Here is a 21454-nt window from a genome sequence, read left to right as displayed (position 1 = left end):
ACTGAGAAGATGAGCAGGGGATTCTATTGCCCATTTTAAAATGTCCAAGTGAAAATTCTCCTATGGCAAATGCCCATTCATCAGCCTTAGAAAACAAGAGGGAAAGTACACCTACCATTCTCATGGGGCATGTTGATGATTTAGCTTTCTTTTCATTGGCAGGTTCTCTCTGGGGGTCGCATCTTGGCACTGACCAGCGCACAAATAAGTGATACGGGGAAATACACCTGTGTGGCAGTGAATGCTGCAGGGGAGAAGCAAAGAGATATTGACCTCAGAGTACATGGTGAGACCTGCTACTCATTATTTCTGCTCTGTATAGATGTGTTTGGGTCTTGAGTTCGTCAAGGAAGTTAAGGGAAGTTGTTAAATATAAATATAAAGAATGATGAACAGAGGAACTATATTACCTGATGGACTCTTTCTGCTTTACACTTTTATTTATCCTTTTTAAAGTTCTGGGATATTGCAATGTGCACATTCATCCTGGAGGGTGTGGTTTTATAGAGTGCTTTGAGGAACAGGACTGTGGATATCAGTTCTGCAATTGGGAAGACATAATCTTCTCACTAAAGCAAATACCTGCTCCAGTAGCTCTCATCATCTATTCTACACAGTCATTATTTTATTATTTTAAATTATATTTGCAGTCACTGTATTTTGTGACCAATACTATGTATGAATTCAAAGCTATTTGGGAAGCCAAAGTTAAACCAGATTTACATGTAGATAAAATTCAAGTGTTTTTCCATACCCACAATGTTGTCATGTGGTAGAGAAGGTAATACCTGGTTTCATCACAACAGAAGTCCCCCAGAAGGACCTCCATGCATTGATGATGCCTGTCATTCCACATCTGTTGCAGACTTTATTCAGTGTCTTATATGCATTGTATTCCTTGGTTCATGGAATAATGAAATTGTTTCTTCCGTGGCCCATTGTGGAGTATCTGCTTGATACAGGTCTAAAGTCCTGCTTCCTTCCAAATAACTCATTTTTATTGGAAACACACACACACACACACACACACACACACACACACACACACACACATCCAGAATACATATATATCCAGATCATGAGGATCATGTTTCGTTTTCTTTGTAAATTTGACAAAAACAAATGTATCACAAATAATTTGTATATTAATCACATATGTTTGGTTAAAAAAAATCTTTTCTTTCAACATTGATACCATATATTGTTTAATATAAAAAAATCCTAGGAAGCATTGGTGTACTACCAAAGGATTCTCCATTGTCTTTTTCCTATTGCTACTATAGTTGACATGGGTCTGCTTCCAGCCCCCGGATTTGCTGGTGTATTTTAGGTAACAGGTTTATAATGTCCAATCCCAGGGATTCTAATTCATTCACTGAATAGGGTTACTGTTATGTTTTCTAAAAACTAGAAGACTGCCTTTCTAAAATATCTTGAAAGAAAGGTATTTTAGAAAGGCAGCCTGAAAAATCATCAGGCTAAGTATGTGACATAACAGCTCCTTCAGTCATTAGGTGGCTTCACATTGGGTCCTAGTCAACAATGAAAATCTAGGTTCAACTCCTTCCATTTCTGCAGTGGCTAATGTCAAGAGTAGGCCTGGGAGATGATGCAAGAATTTTCCAAGAGTTAATAGAAACATTCATCACTATTCTTTATCATTTTCTAAGGTACTTGTATCCCATCTCCTTGGACTAAAAACAAGGATCTTTTCTCTGGTATAAAAATAAAATGACTAAAAGAACTATAAAATTAAGATAGATTTTGATAGTTTCCAACCTATGTTCCATTAGCATTCTTTCTATACATTTTATTCTTATGTTAGCATTCCCAGCAATCTTGTGTCTACTTGGATCCATTACTCTTAGATTTATGTTGTAGTGGGCATGGTAGGAGGAATACACAGTGTATAAAATAGTTTCCCTATAAATACAAGAATAATTATTTAAAGAATTTCTTCCTTGCTATAAATGGTTAGACACTGAAATAAGAGAATTGATTTTTTTTTAAGGATTTGTGTTCTTGAGGCACCTCTTCTTTAAACCTAAGCTCAGAAAACTTTCTTATAGAGCTCACAGTGCCCAGCATCTCAGGAAGTATAGCCTGGTGGCAATTCTGACTTTGGTAGTTATATTCCGTAGGTATAATGTGTAGAAAGAGTAACAAGTTCAGAGCATGCTCTTTCCTAAGCAGCATAACCCCAGCGCAAAAGAGAGAAAACAGCTAAGGAAGCGGAAGACTTGTTTTCATCTCAGACTAAATAAAAAGTTGGAAATGAAAACCAGGACAGGGAAAAAAATACGTGTGTTTCAGTAATATATATGTGTTCAACTGTAATTAGATTTGCTTTAAGTTTCTTAAATGAATGCTCCATTATTTTTGCATTTTTTTGCAGTTTAAAAATCTGGTTCCTTTTATATTTGAATCATCTTATTTAGCTGTAAAGAAGAGTAATTGAAGGAACAATATTTAGAAATAAGTCAGCATTTTGAAGTCTTGGATTGTTTGAGTTTCACTTCTGTGGTCATGAGGAAATCATGCTCTTTTGTAAATTCTACAAATAATGAAAGATAAACTATTTTATACAGCTCATGATACTTTTTTTTTTTAATTCAATAAGACCAAACTTGACCCAGAATTATTTCTAGGCTGTTCTACTCTTGACCCAAAATTATTTCTACCTTGTGAATATATCCATTTTCATGATATCTTTGAAAGTGACATTAATTTTACTTATAATTAAGTATAATAAGTATAATATCATTATACTTATAATTTTAATAACAGTCTTAATCTTTTGGGGGGGTGTGAGGACTACCAGGAATTGAACTCAGGGGCACAAAAACACTGAGTCACATTCCCAACCCTTTTTTGTATTTTATTTGGAGACAGGATCTCAATCTCACTAAATTTCTTAAGCCCTCGCTAAATTGCTAAGGCTGGCTTTGAATTTGGGATCCTCCTGCCTCAGCCTCCTGAGCCACTGAGATCACAGGCATGTGCCAGGCAGGGATCTTTATCTTGAACAGACTAGTCACATACCTTCTAGCTAGTGAGTTGCATATCAAAAACTATCCCACTGTTGTCCCGTGGATAACTTTGAGAGCTGGACCTCTGTTGTGCACTATGAAATTTAGCAGTAGGAGCATCACACAAACGCTCTGTGGCCTGTTTCAGCCACCGTGCAGGGCATTTCTTCCTTTAATATTGATTGCTTTAGGTTTAGTACAAGCCTGCACCCAGAAACTGGACACAAACACACCCTTTGTTTCACAGACCTTTCCCACTGAAGCAGACAGGATAGCAGAGAAGCCTCGTGGTTGCGGAAACGCAAATGCTGCTAGTCACAATTGATTGAATTCCTTGTCATCTGGCCACATGGTGGAGTATTAAGCATGGAACTGTGGCTAATGGACTATAATAATGTTCCTCACCACAAAAATCTCATTTCTACCAAAACATTTGGAAAGACCCTCAGTATTCATTTGAATGCAACTTAGCTTTTCTTATGAAAACAACAACAACAACAAAAAAACCAAAACAAATTCAACAGCTACTACAAATATAATAAGTTTTCTACAATCCTAGGTGGTTATGGGATATAATGAGAAATGGTCAAGGAAATTCCCCTCTGTGATTTTTTTGGGGTGTGTCCCTTTATGACAGTTCTGATTTCATCATTCATTTCTCTTTTCCAGTTGATTTTATATACAGGTTTGAAAGAGTCCTTTATAGATTATGGAGCCCACTTTCCCTTTCTTGACAGAGCTATACAAAACCATCTGAGGCTGGATGGGGTGGCGCACTCCTGTAATCCCAGCAATTTAGAAGGCTGGGGCAGGAGGATTGCAAGTTCAAAGCCAGCCTCAACAACTTAGTGAGGCTCTAAGCAACTCAGTGAGACCCTGTTTCTAATAAAATACAAAAATGAGCTGGGGATGTGGCTCAGTGGTTAAGCACTTCTAGGTTCAATCCCCAGTACCAAAAAAGAAAAAATACACATCTGAGACAAATGATTGTTTACATTTTAATATACTCAAATGAAGGAGATTGTTTAAATTTCTCCAAGAATATATTTCAACTTCTGACAAGCCATATAGCCAGAGAATTCTAATTTTAATCTCATTAAAATTTTAACTCATCTTCTCCTTTTATGTAACTGTACATTTTACAGCTGTCACTGATTTAGTTTATTCTTTATTGTGTCACTTATCCCCCATGGTCTTTGTTCCATAGAAAGATGGCAAGGCATCATGGAAAACAAAAAAAGAACACTCAACTTCACATCAGAAGATTCTTTGCCATCAGTTAGTCATTTTATTTTGCCTAAGTTATTATCTGTCGCCCCTTTAATGTTTTGTGTGCTGTGGGGTGAGACTAGGTAACCTCTGTTCTCTTCCAATTTTTAATTTTTGTTTCTGTGACTATGAAATTCATTTCTTTGGCAAAAATATGTGACTACATACTGAAAGTATATTTGCTTTAATTTGTTATTTTCAAAATGTTTCATGAGTGAGTTATCACTTTGAAAACCTTAAGCAGTCACAATCTCGTTCTAGAAGTTTCTTAAATGTGCCCTTGTTGAGAACTTTCAGTCCTAAAAAAAATTTTCAAGTGAAAAGATGGTCAGCATTATTTCTGTTCAACAGGAGTATATTAAACAGTGACTTATTAACACTTGATTCTGAACCAAACAATGCAAAGAGGCGATTTTAGAATAGCTGTGATCCTCCATCTTAAAAGAACCAGGGAAGTTATTCGGTGTATGTCTTGATGACTGATAAACAGTTGGCTGGCCTGTGTTACGCTGAGGGAAATCTCATCTTTCACTTAGTTCCACCAAATATTATGGGAGAAGAACAGAATGTCTCGGTCCTCATTAGCCAAGCCTTAGAGTTGTTTTGTCAAAGTGATGCTGTCCCCCCACCTACTCTGACATGGTTAAAAGATGGCCGCCCTTTGCTGAAGAAACCGGGCCTCGGTATCTCTGAAAATGGAAGTGTGTTAAAGGTAAGGCTGCAAATTCCTTCCATCATATATTACTCCTCAGCTCATGGTGCTGGTGTTAGTCCTGTTAAGCTTGCCTGTCTTTTACATGTGTTCTTATTTCATCTTATAAAATTCTAGAAATACTTCTCAGTGAGGTTGGCAATATTTTCAAATTTTATGCTTAATGAGATTTAAATACTTAATTATCTTTCCATACTTGGTAGACAGAAGCCATCTCAAAACATGCTTCTAGGAAAACATATGGGAATATTGTAAGGACTGTCTCATGTTCAGTCATTCAACCAATCAGCCAACACCCATTCTGGGTGCTCTGGATATGGATGCAAACAATAGAACTCAATTTAATATCATTGATATCTTAATAATTTCACATAAATCTATGAAAAATCAACTAAAAGTTCAGTTCAAAAATGCAATGACTACAATGAGTCTCAGTCGAGTACCAAATGGATGATACATTTAGAATTTTTGGGGAGGGACAGTAAAAGATGATACTCTGGTTGCCCAGAAGAGTCTTTGAAGACTGCCTAATTTTTAAGGATAAATAGAACAAGACTCTTAATTAAGGAAAGCGAGCACATTAATTGAATGATACTAAGAATTTTACCAAGTGAATATAGGGAAATAATGTTGAAAAGGTTGATTTGAGTGAAATAAGAGCTGCCGCTGAAAGCTAGCCTGACTCATTAGAATTTAAGGGGCCAAAAAGTCTGAATATTCGTAACCCCACTGAATGCTTATATGATACTTCCAATGACCCAGCCAAGAATTCAAAGGATAACCAAGTAATCTGGTCCTTACCAAGAGGCAGAACTTTGATTTGAACACAGGGAGTACAGCTACAAACTACATACAGCCTCTTGGTGGAGGGAGCTCAATCGTTACTGGTAAACAGTCTGGAAAAAGCGTGTTTTGAAGGACAGCCACATGGGTAAGAGGGCAGGAGCACAAAGGTGAAGGCTAGAGGGAAAGGAAGGAGACCTTGGGAATTAGGATCCTGTAATAATGGAGTAGGTGAGAAAGCCCAGAGTGAGAAAGCCCAGACCAGAATCACTGATGAATGAAGGAGGGATAAGCCAATGGGCTACAGGGCAGCAAGGAAAGAAGAAGAAAAAGCACTACTCCTGCCTGGAGGCAGAGCCCAGCATCCTAGACAGCAGGTAGTAAAATCCTCAAGCCTTAGCTCTGGCTGAATGACAGGGAGACAACTGTTTGAATGCCAATCTGAGTGAATAGAGAAGTTGTATTGATCTCCACCACCACGGAGCTGGGCCAGACACCTGGGGTGTGCAGGTTCCATTGAGAGGCATGGGGAGGAGCCTAGAATGAAAACTTGGACAGAAGCCAAGCATAGTGGGTCAGCAGAGACCATCTTACCTGTGCACCACCCAGTACTACTCTTGCACACCTTGACCTAGGTACGGTGGTAGAATCCGACCATTTATTTAGTATGGTATACACTAGGTGCTCAAAAATGTTTAACCCCTCCTCTCTGTTCTACTCATCTTCCACCCCCAAACCCCATGGGGAAAAGACATATGTAATAAGGCAATAATAAGAGTATTAACTTACTGACCATTGTTCAGAAAGTTAAGGATTGTGTATTTTAAAACCCTGTGTTTATCAGAAATTGTGGTTTTTTTTTTTTTTAAATTTTGGTGTTTTTATCTAAATTGTATTTAACAAGCCTTTCTAGACTTTCAACATAAATCAGCAGAAACCAAGTCAGAATTTTAGGACTCTATAACTTAATAAAATCTGTTGAATCTGGGGGAGGGGAGTTTAGTTGTTCATTTTATGTTTCTCTCACCTTTTTATTGCTTGAACATCTTCAGAATAAAAATTAAAAATAAGAGACCACAAGGAGCCAGTAACAGGAAACCCCCAACTGTGAAACAGCACGTGTGATTTCACAGAGTGGTTTTGTTTTTAGATTGAAGATGCTCAGGTTCAAGACACGGGTCGTTACACTTGCGAAGCAACAAATGTCGCTGGAAAAACTGAGAAAAACTATAATGTCAATATTTGGGGTAAGTACAATCAGCCCCTGTCAAGCTAATGACACGTCTGGAAATTTAATGTTTTTATTCACTGTGTCAGTTCTTAAAGTGACACATTCATCCCTGTAACTACACTCGATTATAATACAAAGATGGGTAATCACCAGGGCACTTAGAGACACTGAGCCGTCTTGAGTATCAGCTTAAAGAACTAACTTGGGAGCCACAGTAGATGGATGCCCTGGGCCTCATGGTATCAGTCGTGACTTTGCTGTAGCTGAGCTCTTCTCTCCTGCCCAGTGTGTCCTTTATCTTCCACAAGCAGAGCCTTGTGATGTGTGGGCCTCCTCTAGGCACTGGTGGTGGGTTGGCCAAGTGAAGATGAATCAAAAGGCCAAGTGATGTATGGGAACTATACATTTGAGAGGGGAGATAACATGGGTGCCCATGTAGAAGAAGATAGGGTTACTGTGTTAGTTAAGAAAAGCTGTTCTCACCAGACACCAAGACGTAGTGGTGCACACCTGTAATCCCAGTGGCTCAGGAGGCTGAGACAGGAGGATTATACATTCAAAGCCAGCCTCAGCAAAAATCGAGGTTCTAAGCATCTCAGTGAGACCCTGTCTCTAAATAAAATACAAAAAAAATAGGGCTGGAGATGTGGCTCAGTGGTTAAGTGCCCCTGAGTTCAATCCCTGGTACCAAAAAAAAAAGAGAGAGAAAAGCAAAAAGAAAAGAAAGGCTGTCTTCACTTCAAATTTTAGTGTGTTTTACTAGTTAAGGAAGTTCTTATGAATAATCATGACTTTTGCCTTGGCTGTGGCTGTCTGCTGATTGTTCAATACTGCTCCCATTTCCAGCATCATCACTTTTATTTTAAATACTGCTTTAAATTCATTTATGATCTCTTAAACCCTCTGGATTTTGACTGTTTTTTTTAACTTTTAAATTGGTGAAGCCATGATCTAGAATTTATCTTGAGGTTCAGTCCATAGACTGATGGCAGGACTTGGTATGAAGACAAAGTAAAAAATGAATACAGTACCAAATTGTTGGACAGAAGATTGATGGGTTCACAGAGGTGAGATAAAGAGAAATGAATTGGTGGCAAGAGCCTTAAAGCAATAGAGGCTCTTACATGGGGTAGTTGAATAATATAATGACTCTATGCTGTGGGTTGAGGAGCGTTCTCCCACTCCTCACCTCCCTGGAGCTGGGAAGAACCAGCATCAACCTCCTAATCATTCCACAGCCAAAGAAGTGTCCTAGGGAAAGCTCATCAGCAGCTGCAGACTATAGCTTCTGAGAGAAGCCTGAGCAGTCAGGATTCTCTTTGAAGGTTCCAGAAGATGCCAGAGATGAGTAAGTGAGGCAGGCCAGGCAGTCTAGAATAGACTACTTAAATGAAGCCCCTCGCCTCTGTTCTTTACTGTGTGTTATATGCCAGATGTTTTCTGATTTTGTTCAGCACCTGAGATATCAAAGTTGGCTGTGTACCAATGACCGGGTTAAATTTTAAACTTGATCCATGCCTTAGCTTTTTGATGCAAGGTATCTAAATATTTAAAATAGATTTTCTTCTTTTTATGCCATTCTGAATATTTTGATAATTAAATTTTATCTGTAAAAAGAAGAAAGTCTGCTGTTATATATTTATTCTACATCTTACAGGTGGCTTTAATATGGTTTACTATGTCAACCTCATGTGCTAATTATTTCCTTATGTAGATGGAAATTTTTCATGTTGATGTAAAGTGTTAGTGAAATACTATATAATATGAAAAGTGTACAAACAGTATTTTTTTTCCTTTCAGTACCACCAAATATCTATGGTTCTGATGAACTTTCCCAAATTACAGTCATTGAAGGGAATCTCATTAGTCTGTTGTGTGAATCAAGTGGAATTCCACCCCCAAATCTCATTTGGAAGAAGAAAGGTCGGTTTTCCTCCTGGAAATTTCTAAAATTAAATATAAATAAAAAATGAATAGTTTGTTTAACATGTCAATTTATAAACAAACTTTTCCAGCATTTGTATACTATTAGATAGCAACATTGATTTATATTAAGTTTTGATATTTCCACACTTCCTGAAAAATCTTCATTTTTAAGACTAACTGCTCCCCAGGCGGTGGGGGGGGGATCAGTTTTATGCAGTAACTGACTGCTTTTTAATAAAATGTATTATGGGCATCTATAATTATACAGAATTTATTTTTCAAAGAACTAAATTTTCTTCTTGAAAATAGATTTTTAAAATTATTTTCTAAGTCACACATTTCTACTGCATTTACAACAGTTTTGCAATGCGTATTAAGATTGAATTCTGCAGTTCAGCAGATTTTCAACTGAGTCATCAACAAATTCTTATTTGTGCCCAGTAGGTATCAGAAAGATCATCTAAAATTTTAATTCATTTAGTGGTTTTTGGGTTTTGGTGGTGCTGGGGATCGAACCCAGGGCTTTGTACGTGCTAGGCAAGCACTCTACCAACTGAGCTATTTCCCCAACCCCAAATTTTTAGTTCATTTATATTCCTCCTTCATTGTGCACACTAGGGCAGGGTTTTGTTTGTTTGTTTGTTTGTTTTTTACTGTGTTGTCTGCCTTGCAGGTACTAGCATTAGGAAGTAAATAAATAACTGTATACACTTGTCAGACTATGTACATAAAAGCCTTTATTTTTCCCCTCAGATCTGTCATTTGCTTTTCATGGCAGGCTCTCCAGTGCTGGCTGACTCTGTGGGGCGAGTGAGAATCTTATCTGGAGGCAGACAGTTACAGATCTCAATTGCTGAAAAGTCTGATGCAGGGCTCTATACGTGTGTGGCTTCCAATGTTGCTGGAACCACAAAGAAAGAATACAGTCTGCAAGTTTACAGTAAGTTGTTGATTAGCCAGGCTTTGGGCACAATCTTCTTTTAAAGCTTTCCATTCTTTCTTTGCATTCACTTCTTCATATATTTAACATTCATTCAAAGTGGTACGGTTATGTATGCCTTGTGACCCACCAATTTAAATATAGCTGTCTCCTCTGCCTCTGCTCACCAACCAGTGAAAGACTGTTTCCTGGATGGAGATGGAATAGTGGGCAAGTAAGGGGCAAGAGTGGGAATTATGCTCTTGGGTATATTTACAGTACATGCAAGTATTGTATTTTTAAAGAATGAGATGTGATTTTGGAATTCTGTAAAATATTTACATCATCTCATTTAATCTCTACCTGAGCTGTGATAGAAGACATAACTCTTGCCTTCATTTTGTGTCTGTGGAGATTTAAACCCAGAGACTTCTGAGACTGACCAAAGTCCCATGGGTTATGTGTGGAACAACTATCACTAGGACATAGGATTACAGGCACTGGCCCACTTTTCTTTCCATGTACTTATGTATGAGAGTTGGTCTAATTTTTGTTCTTAGAATCGGTATCAATTGGGGTAATTTAGATGTAAAGCAACGGAATAACTGGCTATCCGTGGTTCGGACAAGTGGAGGTTTACTTTCTCACATAGTGAGAAGTCTAAGGTTGGCCCTTAGTCACTGAAGGTAGTCAGCAGGATCCTCCTGGTCCTTCCTTTGTGGTTTTAAGATGGTTTCTGTGGTTGTAGTATCAAGCCCACATTGAAGGCAAAAGGGAAAGGAGTGGTATCTTTCTTATATCAGGGTAGCAAAGACTCCCCCAGGCCCCTAGCAGACCTCCATCTGGATATTCTAGACCTGAATTGACTCATGTAGCCACATCAGTTTTGGAAGAGTGACAGTCTCAGCTTTTCGAATGGAAGAAAGGAGTTGGTAACAGATATTGGGTCGAATCCTAGACTGCCATATCAACTTAAAAATTAGTACCAGGAAGACCACAGTAGAGCTCCAGTAATAAGTTCAAATATCTGTAGAATTTCCTCAATGACAGGACAAACAGCGCTCTTTTCTTACTTTATTTTAGATACCTTGTGAACATTACAGAAGAATTCTGCCTCTCAGTATAATAGTACCATGTCTATTAATCCTGAGCCTATTTTTGATAGTTAATATCTTGATGTAAAAAGTGTATTTAACTTTGATTGATGAAAATTCCCTATGTAAGACCTGAGCCAAACATTTCCTATCTTGTTTTCTCTTTTTTCCTCCAGTTCGACCAACCATAACTGACAGTGGAAGCCACCCTACCGAAGTGATTGTGACTCGAGGGAAGAGTGTTTCCTTAGAGTGTGAAGTGCAGGGTGTTCCTCAGCCAACTGTGGCCTGGATGAAGGATGGCCGCCCCTTGGCCAAGGGAAGGGGAGTAGAAATATTGCAAGGAGGTCGCATCTTTCAGCTGAAGAATGCTCATGTATCTGACACGGGCCGCTACGTGTGTGTTGGTGTGAATATAGCAGGAATGACGGACAGAAAATATGACTTAAGTGTTCATGGTAAGTAGAAAGTGGTTCATCAGGTCTATTCCCTGGCTGGTGTGATCCAGCCTCCTGGGTGGGAGACCAGGGCTTGTATGTTGAAAGTCTTACAGTCTCTCCTTTTCTACATGCACCCCACTTCCTGAGATCAGTCTTACCTTGTGTTCTATGCCTGATCTCGTGTTACTTACTCTGCTGAAATAACCACATATTGGGTAATTCTTTTAGGAAAGCACATAGTAAAGTGGAAAATTATCTTCTACAAGTGCTTTTGGTTCAGTGCCATCCCAAGTAAGATCCCTTAATTGTGCTTTCCACATGGGCTGTCTCAATGAGGCATATAAACACGGGTTCCTTGGAGCATACTGATTCATGACCAATTGGGCATGAGTGGTGTGGATGTCAATTATAAGATACTAATTAATGAGCCATTAGTTTCAGTAGGAATAGACCAAACATGCACAAGCTCAGTGACAACCATTTGGATACACATAATTTGAAGCTTATTTTTTTTAGATCTATAGAAATAGTGGTAAATTTCGTAGACACAAGTCTTATAACTTGAGACATACTCAAGGCTCAGTATTAATATCTTGTACTTTTCAATCAAAGGAATCAGAATGTAAAAGAGAAATGAGTTAATCTTAAATAAATCTTTTTTGTTAGATTAATTTTTTTTTCTTTGCCTTTCAGTTCCTCCAAGCATCATAGGAAACCATGGGACACCTGAAAATATCAGTGTGGTCGAAAAGAACTCCGTGTCCCTGACGTGTGAGGCTTCAGGAATTCCGCTGCCTTCAATAACTTGGCTTAAAGACGGGTGGCCCGTCAGCCTCGGCAGTTCCGTGAGGATTCTCTCAGGTAGTAGAAATTCTGGTAGCCTGATTATCTGTTAAGCTTCACCTGGCTGCAGTTTCTACTTAGGTTTCCTTTTCAGTGTTTCTGTTATTTTCTTTTTCTTTTTAAATTATTTTTCTTTTTAATCTAGCTGCTTCTTACAATATCTCCTAATCATACTAAGAAGAATAGTTAAAAGGACATAGGAGGCTGTATCAGAGCCATTTAAAATTTTTCTTAGTGCTCAAACCACAGGGATATCAAAGCATCCTTGCTGTAATGATTACCAGCAAATATGAAAATTGAAAAATAGAAAGTGGCAAAGTCACATTCAGTGACTCCGGTGACTCATGTTATATAATATACCCCTGGAACCAAGTTGCAACTTCTGTGTGGCTATCTGAATGATGTTTGTATTTCTAGGATGGGAGAGTTTTCTGTGAGCTAAGACTTTATTATTATTTTGACTTCTTCTGCATATAATTATTCAGGAAAGCCTGCAAGGCTTATCCTCTATGCATCAATCTAAGCTTGGAGAGAGGTTTCTTGAGGCAAGCCACAGAATCTATGCTTGACCTTTTTATATAATGGCTTGGATGCAGAAAAAGAAGATAATTCTGCCAAGTTTGTGTTTCATAAAAAACTTAGATACGTAGAAAAATTCCTAATATGTTGAATGGAGGCATCCAAATTCAGACACACCTTATGCTGGAACATTTTATTTAAACCCAACAAGATGAGGGTTAAATAAACTCCTGCCCTGACATTCAAAAACAGTTGTGAAAATTATGGTGAGATACAGCTTTAGAATTATTTTTTGTTAGTGCATTTTTAGCTTTAGAGTCCTTAAAAAATATTCAAATTGTCTTAGTTATTCAGTATGAATTAACAGTATAATATGGTTACCAAGAAAACAAGTGCAAATTTTGCCATTTTAATATATTTGTTTTTTTCCTTAATAAGGAATGTAAGAATAATTTTTCTGTAGACTTAGCAGAGCTTATCAGAAAGACCAGGAGAAGGATCTACTGACAATATTTTAGAAGGGTAACCATGATGGTAATTGATTACAAAATGATTACTATGTCTCATTTTATCAATTCTAGAAAAATAAACCATCTGATGTATTTGATACCCCAGTAAAAAATCCAACTTAAATATTTGAAAAACCAAGATGTAAAGGGGAGTATATGGATCTGTCTAGTTCCAGAGGTTAAAAGTAATGTCAAGATCTGGAAGATCCTAGAAACAGATTTAAGTCTGACTATAAACAATCTAAAAAATAATATTTAGCTGGTTTAAATTCAAGATAAGCTATCCCCAGTGGTAGTAAGCTCCCTGCCCTAACTATTCAAATGAAGTTCAAATTTTCACCATAGAAGACGTTGTTCGTAGTGTTGGAATTAGGTCTGGATAGCGTAAGGCCCCTCCCTTTCTTTCTCATCTGTCTGTAAATGATGGAAACTTGGTGAGGAATCTTCATTGTTGTTAACCACATTTTTTTTGGCCCGTAGTACTTCCTCTATTTATGATCTCTGGCAACTTAACTTTGTTAACTTTAGTTTCATCACTTGTAAAGTGTAAATATTAATAGTTCTTATATCTTAGGTTTTTTTTATAAAGATGAAGTGAGTTGGTGTATATAAAGCAGCTAACACAGTGCTTGCTTCTGTGGTTTGAGTCCAGTGCCTTTTGATTGTTATTGCCAAGGACAGCCTGGTAAAAGGTCTGTAGTCTCCTTGTCCTGAGAAACTTCCTGTAATCTTACTATGATGCTTCCATTTCATAGGACTCCTAGTCTCTGCTGACCTTGGGAAGCACATAGCAATGGCAAAGATTTTACTAAAATTGGGTTATCAAAATTCAGAACATGTTGTCTCTGTATCTTAAAATCATCCTCATATTTTTTTAATGTTTTAATTGCCGAGAAAGTAGAAACATATTAAATAGGATAACTACATCAGAGCTCCTAGAAATAAAAATGGCAACATAAAGTTATGTCCTCTGACTCATTATAAATTAACAGGAGTGGTGTTTGGGCTGTATTTTGTTTTGTTTTGCTTGACTAGCAGCTGGAGAGCCCTGAGCAAACACATAAAAGTATTTCACCTTGTGATGCTGCCAAAAGAGTCATTCAGTTTTACAATCTGAATGTGCGTCTTGTGCAATTGATGAATGAGAATCAGATGAGTGACATGTGACTTGCTTGGTCCCAGTCTGCTGCACACTTCTATTTCATTAAAATCGGTCCTAAACCTCTAAGTCCAGCTTTTCTAAAAGCAGTCCTTGGGGAAGGCCCTATCATTGTTATCAAGTTATCTGCAGATAGCTTCTATAAAAATTTAATAGGTGCAAGAAACATCTTCATATAATTACAACTTACTGTCAGGCTTATTTTTGTTTTTCACTGGATTAAGTGAGAGGTCCACAAAACAAAGAAAAAAGAAAGGTCATAAGACTTGTGAAGTTGAGGTTTATACAGTCAGCAATGACTCATAAAAATTGTATTGCTTCAATATCTCTCAACTGGAGCCAAGATATGGCCTCACTAATCTAAAGTAACAGTGAGGATGTGAATCCTTTTTTCATTGATATATGTTTTTATTAAAAAAAACATGTTTACATAATTTCTTTGAGAAATTTAAGCCAGGTACAGTGGTACACACCTGTAATCCCAGCAACTCAGGAGGCTGAGGCAGGAGGATCACAATTTCAAACACAACTTAGTGAGGCCCTAAAGCAACTTTAGGGAGACCCTGTCTCAGAATAAATATGAAAAGCACTGTGGATGTGACTCAGTGGTTAAGCACTCCTGGGTTCAATCTCTAGTACCACAAAAAAAAAAAAAGAAGAAGAAGAAAGAAAGAAAAGGAAATTTAAGACTGAATTCAGATAATCGGCTTTCTATAAACAGAGTACTACTACCCTACTTAGGGTTGAGGGTGGGAAAATGGCTCATTGGAAAAGCTCAACATCAGCGAGTTGTGTTTCTATAAACTGAAAGCAGATGGAAACTGCTGAACCAGAGCCAGGTGAATATTTACATGAACATTTTTTATTTAACCATTATAATTTTTTCATCCCAATTCAGGGTACTAAGCAGAAAGTAATATACTAGCTAGGAAATTATTACAAGATCTAAGAAACAGCTTACTGTTTTTTCTTGGACTTTCTTCCCATGCTTTGCAGGACTCTCAATGTGTTTCATCTCCTTCATTGGCTCCTCCACCTTTGTCCTTAAGTGGGATTTCCCACCAGACTGTACCCTTCAGCATATGAGAGTCTTACTCTCAGTCTTCATGCATTTCTTGGATGAAGAATATTTCTGTGAACAAAATGCTACATAGAAGTTCACAGTATAAAAACTGAAGCAGCATTGTAGCAGTGTGTGAGGTGACACTTGGAAATAAATAATTCTAGATTTCCATGAAACTCAATTGAAAGCTGATAGTCCATCTTCATGGTTTTACCTGTCCCTTGTATATTGTTTTTTAATGTTTCAAGTTGTAGCTGGATGCAATACCTTTATTTTTTTTAATGTGGTGCTGAGGATCGAACCCAGTGCCTCACACGTGCTATATATTGTTGTCACCCAAATCTGGGTAGCTGAACTAGTCCTCTTTCTGAAATTCCCATTTTATGTGTTCTACAGCAAACTGAGACTCTTTTCCTAAATATTCCTGTCCTGGCTGTCTTTTTAATGCACAAATCAAATCCTGACCTTGTTTTGTAGTATGTACATCCATACCCTTTACCGAGCACAATAAAGTCTAAATTCTTTAGCATAGCATTCAAGGGCCCACAGAATCTGGCCAAAGTCTATCTAATCCTCATGTTACCATTTTCTCCACCTGTTCTGCTTCCAATACCAGTATCACCTCCTTTACATCCTCACTCATGCTCCACTTACAAAGGCATCTCTCAAGTCACCTGTTAAAATCACTTACTTTTTAAGAGTATATTCAAACATCACTTTCTCTGTTAAATGCCCTTTCTGGATTGTGGTCACCTAGCATTATATTTGCAGCTATGTCATCTGGTGGTTTGCTCCTCTAGGAGGCAGGATGCTTCGGCTGATGCAGACCAGACTAGAAGATGCTGGCCAGTATACTTGTGTTGTAAGGAATGCAGCTGGTGAAGAAAGAAAAATCTTTGTACTTCAAATATTAGGTACTTGTGAAATTTTCAGTATCTAGGAAAAAAACTAATTGACTTAACTACATTTTGGAAGCAGAGTTAAAATTTATTTACAGCTTGATCTCAAACCTATGTGTCCCTTGACCCCTGGACTATGACTTTTGGCAAGAATCCAATGTTAGGATTGTTTGGAGACCATCAGTCTGACAAAAACGGCTAAATGTCCATGTCTTGTCCGTTCACAATAGTTCCACCACATTCTGAGACATTGAGTGGCTTGTTTAATGTGAGTGATTATTAGAATTATAGTAGGACAAATCTAGGTCTTTATGCATTGATTTGTTGAAAAATTTTTATCCAAACTTTATTATTTACATTGCAGTAAAATTCAGTGTAATTGCTTTCATGACATAAACTTAATGATACACATTGAAACTAAAATTGATCAAAACAGTATTTTGAAATTGTAATGAAATATTGGATGAGAAATTGGAGATTAGTTTTGGAGTTTACAGCTTAGTAAACACAAATATCTATAAAAGAACAGGTCTCCTGTTAGAGTTGTAACCTATTTCTTTCTCTGTCGATTTTTTTAGAACCTCCTCATATTGTAGGTGAAAATACATTGGAAGATGTGAAAGTCAAAGAGAAGCAGAGTGTCACACTGACTTGTGAAGTGACAGGTAAGGGGTTCAGCGGTCGGACTTAAGCATTCTCCCAATTGGCTGATCCTCACTGCTTCATCACTTACCTGTATTAGCAGAGAAAAAGCCTAGCTACTATAACAGATGTTTGAAATTGAATTCTAGTTTAAGATAACAAGCAGAAATGAAGGACAAAACTGGAAACCTCTCAAATTGGGTAGAAATTCTTGAAAGAAAAAAAGAAAAAAGAAGGAAGGAAGGTGGGCCCTTGTCTTTTCATTCAATAAATTATTCTTTATTATTAACATCATTCTATTTCTACTTATATGTAGGTGTTTTCTACCTACCTCCTCTGATTTTATTTCTTTCCCTACATTTTTGCCTTCCTTTATTTTTCCTGTTTTCTAAATTCCATTTCAAAGAAATGGGCGTGGATTTGGGTGGAAGGATTGCTTTATTTGAAGGTGGGGATTAACCAAGAACAAAGTTGTCACATTTTGTTAACATGTTCACATATTTACCAGGAGAATAGAGAGTAGAAAAATAAAATAAAATAATTAGAAAAACAACTGGACTATCTTTACCATTCTGTTGACTTGTTGCATGTAATAAAAAAAAAAAAAAAAAAAAAAAGAATCTCTAAGAGGACTTTTTTAAGCCCATCTTTTTTATTGTAGATAGCCTTGCAGTTTTAAGGGAATAATGAGAATAGCCCATAACATTTTATGGAAAGGCAATGTTTTGAGGAAGTGTTAATGAGTTTCTTATCTCTTTGTTTATATGCTTGGTATGAGTAATAAATTCAAGCAAGCAAAGAAATTTATTTATTTTAAGAAAGGCAGATATAAAGAATGTGGCATACACTGTTATTACCCAACCTGTTATTTTTTCCTAGAAACATTGTGTTAATTAACAACTGTTGCATAGAGAATAGTTGCCCAAATTTTACAGCATTCTCTGCTCAAGGTTTCCAGCTTCAATATATCTTTCTCATTGTCTTTGGTACATAATTTACTTTTATGGTTTTAAATTTTCAAAAACAAAATTTGAACAATTTTAAATTCAATATTTCTTCATGGAGATGGGCTCAAGGAGCTGATATAATAAAATATTTTTTTATTTCCTTTATGCTCTGTAAACATTAAAAGCAGAATTAATACGTATATCTAAGAATCCTCATAACTCAAAACAAGTTGAAATACGTATGATTTTACTTTTCCACAGTTTTTGCTCAAAATATGAAATATTTTTAATTTATATAAAGTATTCATGAGTAATATTTTAATAAAAATGCATGATCCATTCTTTCTAAAGTATAACTTCTGTGAAAATAAAAGAATTAAAGCATATTAGTTTAAATACAAATATCAATTTAGAATCATATTGCTTATAGATGAAAGCTAACCTACATGTGAAAATGATTTCAAATCTGTGAATAGTTGTAGTCAGAGCATTATAATTTTTAATTAATTATATAATATTTAATTAATTATTTTATTTAATTATATTATTAAAAAGGTTAGTTTGCAGGGCTGGAGATATAGCTCAGTATGTAGAGTGCTTGCCTCCCAGGCACAAGGCCCTGGGTTTGGTCCCCAGCATCCCCCCAAAAAAGTCAAAAAGGTTAGTTTGCAAATTTATTTAGAATGAATGGTTCCTGCATTGTTTTAGAAGTGGAATATGTAAGAAAGCCTATGAGTGGAAAGGCCTGTCATCATTTGTAAGCGTGTGATTAGACAACTTTCAAAACTGGCTCTTTCTTTCAGGAAATCCAGTGCCAGAGATCACATGGCACAAAGACGGACAGCTTCTCCAAGAGGATGAGGCCCATCACATCATGTCTGGTGGCCGTTTTCTGCAAATTACTAAAGCCCAGGTGTCACACACTGGAAGATACACATGTTTGGCTTCTAACACAGCTGGTGACAAGAGCAAAACTTTTAGTCTTAATGTGTTTGGTAAGTATAATCTTTGCCTCCGATCTTAAAGAATCAGAAGTAACTACAGGCTGAAATCTCTTCTCCCACTGCTTACTTACCATTTCCATTATAGAATTCCATTGTGTAAAGAACACCAATGATCATGCACATCTACTGTTTTTCCTTAATAATTCATAAATTCTTTCATCAGAACAGAATGCCTACTCCAGAGAGAGAGCTAAAGCTGCTTTCTCTGGACTCCGCTGGGGCTGGACCCCGGCAGCCTACTGTGTGCAAGGGGGTAATTATGAACAAGATAGATAGTGGTAAAGAATAAAGTTATGCTTGTCAAACAAAAGCAGCTAAGCAATGAACCTGTCTCAACCTCCAAAACTCTGTCCTTTGTTTGTTGGGATTCTGTCATTGTTGGAAATTCTCCACATGATGATCTTTGTGGCCTATATGGGATGAAATAACTGTATATTGGTACATTTTGGTTCCTGAAGCATCGATATTTTGCTTATGTCTCAGGAAAGACATATAAGTAGATTCTTATTTTATGCTCATTTTTTGAAATCTAAAATGTACCACCTAAATGTGTTATATTTGACTAGTATCGTCAAAACTTTCTACTAATATATGAATATACAAATTTTTATAGTTATTTGTTTTTGTAGTTAATATCTACACTATTTTGGAAGTATATATATACTCCATACATAGGAACCTTTCATATAGAATACAACCTTGTATAATATCATATACCAAAATACAGAGATAACTTGCTTAGAAATTGTGATTGATATTTATCTCCTAATAGACCTAAAATCTCTGCGTATCCAGTCAGTACATAAAAGGCAAATGCCCAGCCTTGTATTGCCTCCTCTTCTATAGCTCATCATCTTTCTTAGAACTTTTAAGTTCTGTGCCTTATTCATCCCTCAATGGATGCTCATCCCAGTCATGACCCATCTCCAAATCTTGTCCACTGTCCTCCCTAAGCACCTGATTTAAAACTCTTTTCAGCTGCTGACTAAAGTTGAAATTTGATTCTTCCCAGAGACATGAGCTCCTTTGAGCCCATCTCTATGAAGAATTCTTATTCTGGGTATCCAAATTCTTGCCAACTCCTTATACCACCTTTCCACAAACCCAACTCTTCTCTGATTTCTAACCCATTTCCTGGTCACTCTCCCTCATCCAGTGAAGCCTGAATTATGGGAATCAGAGTCTTCTTCCATCCATTTAGTGAGTGTGACTACTTGAGTGTGTATGGTTGCAACCCACAGAGCCATAAACCCAGTGCCTTTGGTCTTTCTTTTTCCAAAAGAGGAGTTATCCTTCTTGTTCACATTTACTGTGTGCACTTAGCTATTGATCCTCTGTCTTTCCACCTTCTTTGGTAAGTCGCTCATTCCCACTGCCTGTCGTAATGTGCAGCTTTACCTTCTACTCTTTCTTCCATTTCCACACGCTCGTGTGTGCTGTCTGTCCCACCAAAAACAGTCTTCTGACCACTCCACTTCTGACACTGCTCCAGCAAGATCTACCTCATTACTGGGTCCAAGAAATACTTCTCAGTCTTGAACTTGACGTTTGTTCACGATTGATCCCTTTTTCCTTAGCAGTGTTCTTTGCTAGCCTCCCTCTCGCTTGATCTGTTGCTTCAACATTGGGATCCCTAGAAATCTGTCCTTGCTTCATAACTATTTTTAATTTACATAGTCACTTCAAGTAATTAAATTAATTGTTATCTCCTGTAGACTGGTCACTTTTAAATTCCATATCTACAACCTAGATCTTTCTCACAAGTTTCAGATTCTGGTATAGAATTGCTTATTGGAATTTCTACCTGCAATATAGGCACTTAAAATTCAAGATATTCAGAATCAGAAAAAAAAATCACCTTCCCCTCTTATGGGAGCAAATCGTTCAGTGTTTTTCGTTGTAAGTTCTTTTGCTGCATTTCAACTAGCTTCCCAAGCAAGAAATTGAAAGTTGTCCTTGGCTTCAATTTTTATTAGTCTCCAGATTCTATCATCAAGTCCTGCCAATTAATGTCCTGATGTTGCTCTAGTTGGTCCCTCCTCTTTACACTCTTTCAGAGCTTTAAGTCACCCTCTCACCTCTCTTCATCTGATGAAGCAAAGGCATCTATCTCTGTTATCCTGGCTTCCAATATTGAACCACTCTCCTGCTTGTCCACATTGTTTACTGCTACTCTGCTCCAGTATGCTCCTGGTGTCCTTTCTGTCACCAGCTAACTACCACGACTCTTTAAGACTCACTCTAAAACTTCTCCTCCAGGAGGCCTCCTCTGATCAGACTGCACACCACACCCCTCAACCTGGACCCCCATTTGCCTGGCACCAACATTTCCCTCATCATCCTGAGGGCTTTTATTATGTGGTCTTTTTCTTTGTGTCATCTCCTCCTTTACCCTGTGAGTTTTTTGAGGCATCTTGCTGCTTTTTGCATCAAACAAGAACAATAATTATATTTCTAACTGTTGCA

At 37.2% G+C, this 21454-nt stretch overlaps 1 protein-coding gene across 1 annotated transcript in view; it reads left to right on the top strand.

Annotated features, from left to right (window-relative positions):
* Hmcn1 (hemicentin 1) overlaps nt 1-21454 on the top strand; it is a 397169-nt gene that overhangs the window by 265144 nt on the left and 110571 nt on the right. Inside the window, exons 40-49 of the mRNA XM_076872754.2 lie at nt 163-286; nt 4835-5010; nt 6944-7040; nt 8825-8947; nt 9729-9890; nt 11140-11421; nt 12097-12264; nt 16297-16410; nt 16974-17060; nt 18788-18979. Coding sequence (XP_076728869.1) covers nt 163-286; nt 4835-5010; nt 6944-7040; nt 8825-8947; nt 9729-9890; nt 11140-11421; nt 12097-12264; nt 16297-16410; nt 16974-17060; nt 18788-18979 — 1525 coding nt within the window. The remainder of the gene's footprint in view (nt 1-162; nt 287-4834; nt 5011-6943; nt 7041-8824; nt 8948-9728; nt 9891-11139; nt 11422-12096; nt 12265-16296; nt 16411-16973; nt 17061-18787; nt 18980-21454) is intronic.

Source organism: Callospermophilus lateralis, chromosome 13 (genome assembly GCF_048772815.1).
Source record: "Callospermophilus lateralis isolate mCalLat2 chromosome 13, mCalLat2.hap1, whole genome shotgun sequence".
Taxonomy (NCBI): Eukaryota; Metazoa; Chordata; class Mammalia; order Rodentia; family Sciuridae; genus Callospermophilus; species Callospermophilus lateralis.
Note: the sequence above shows the minus strand (reverse complement) of the source record. Positions and strands in the feature narration are given on the sequence as shown.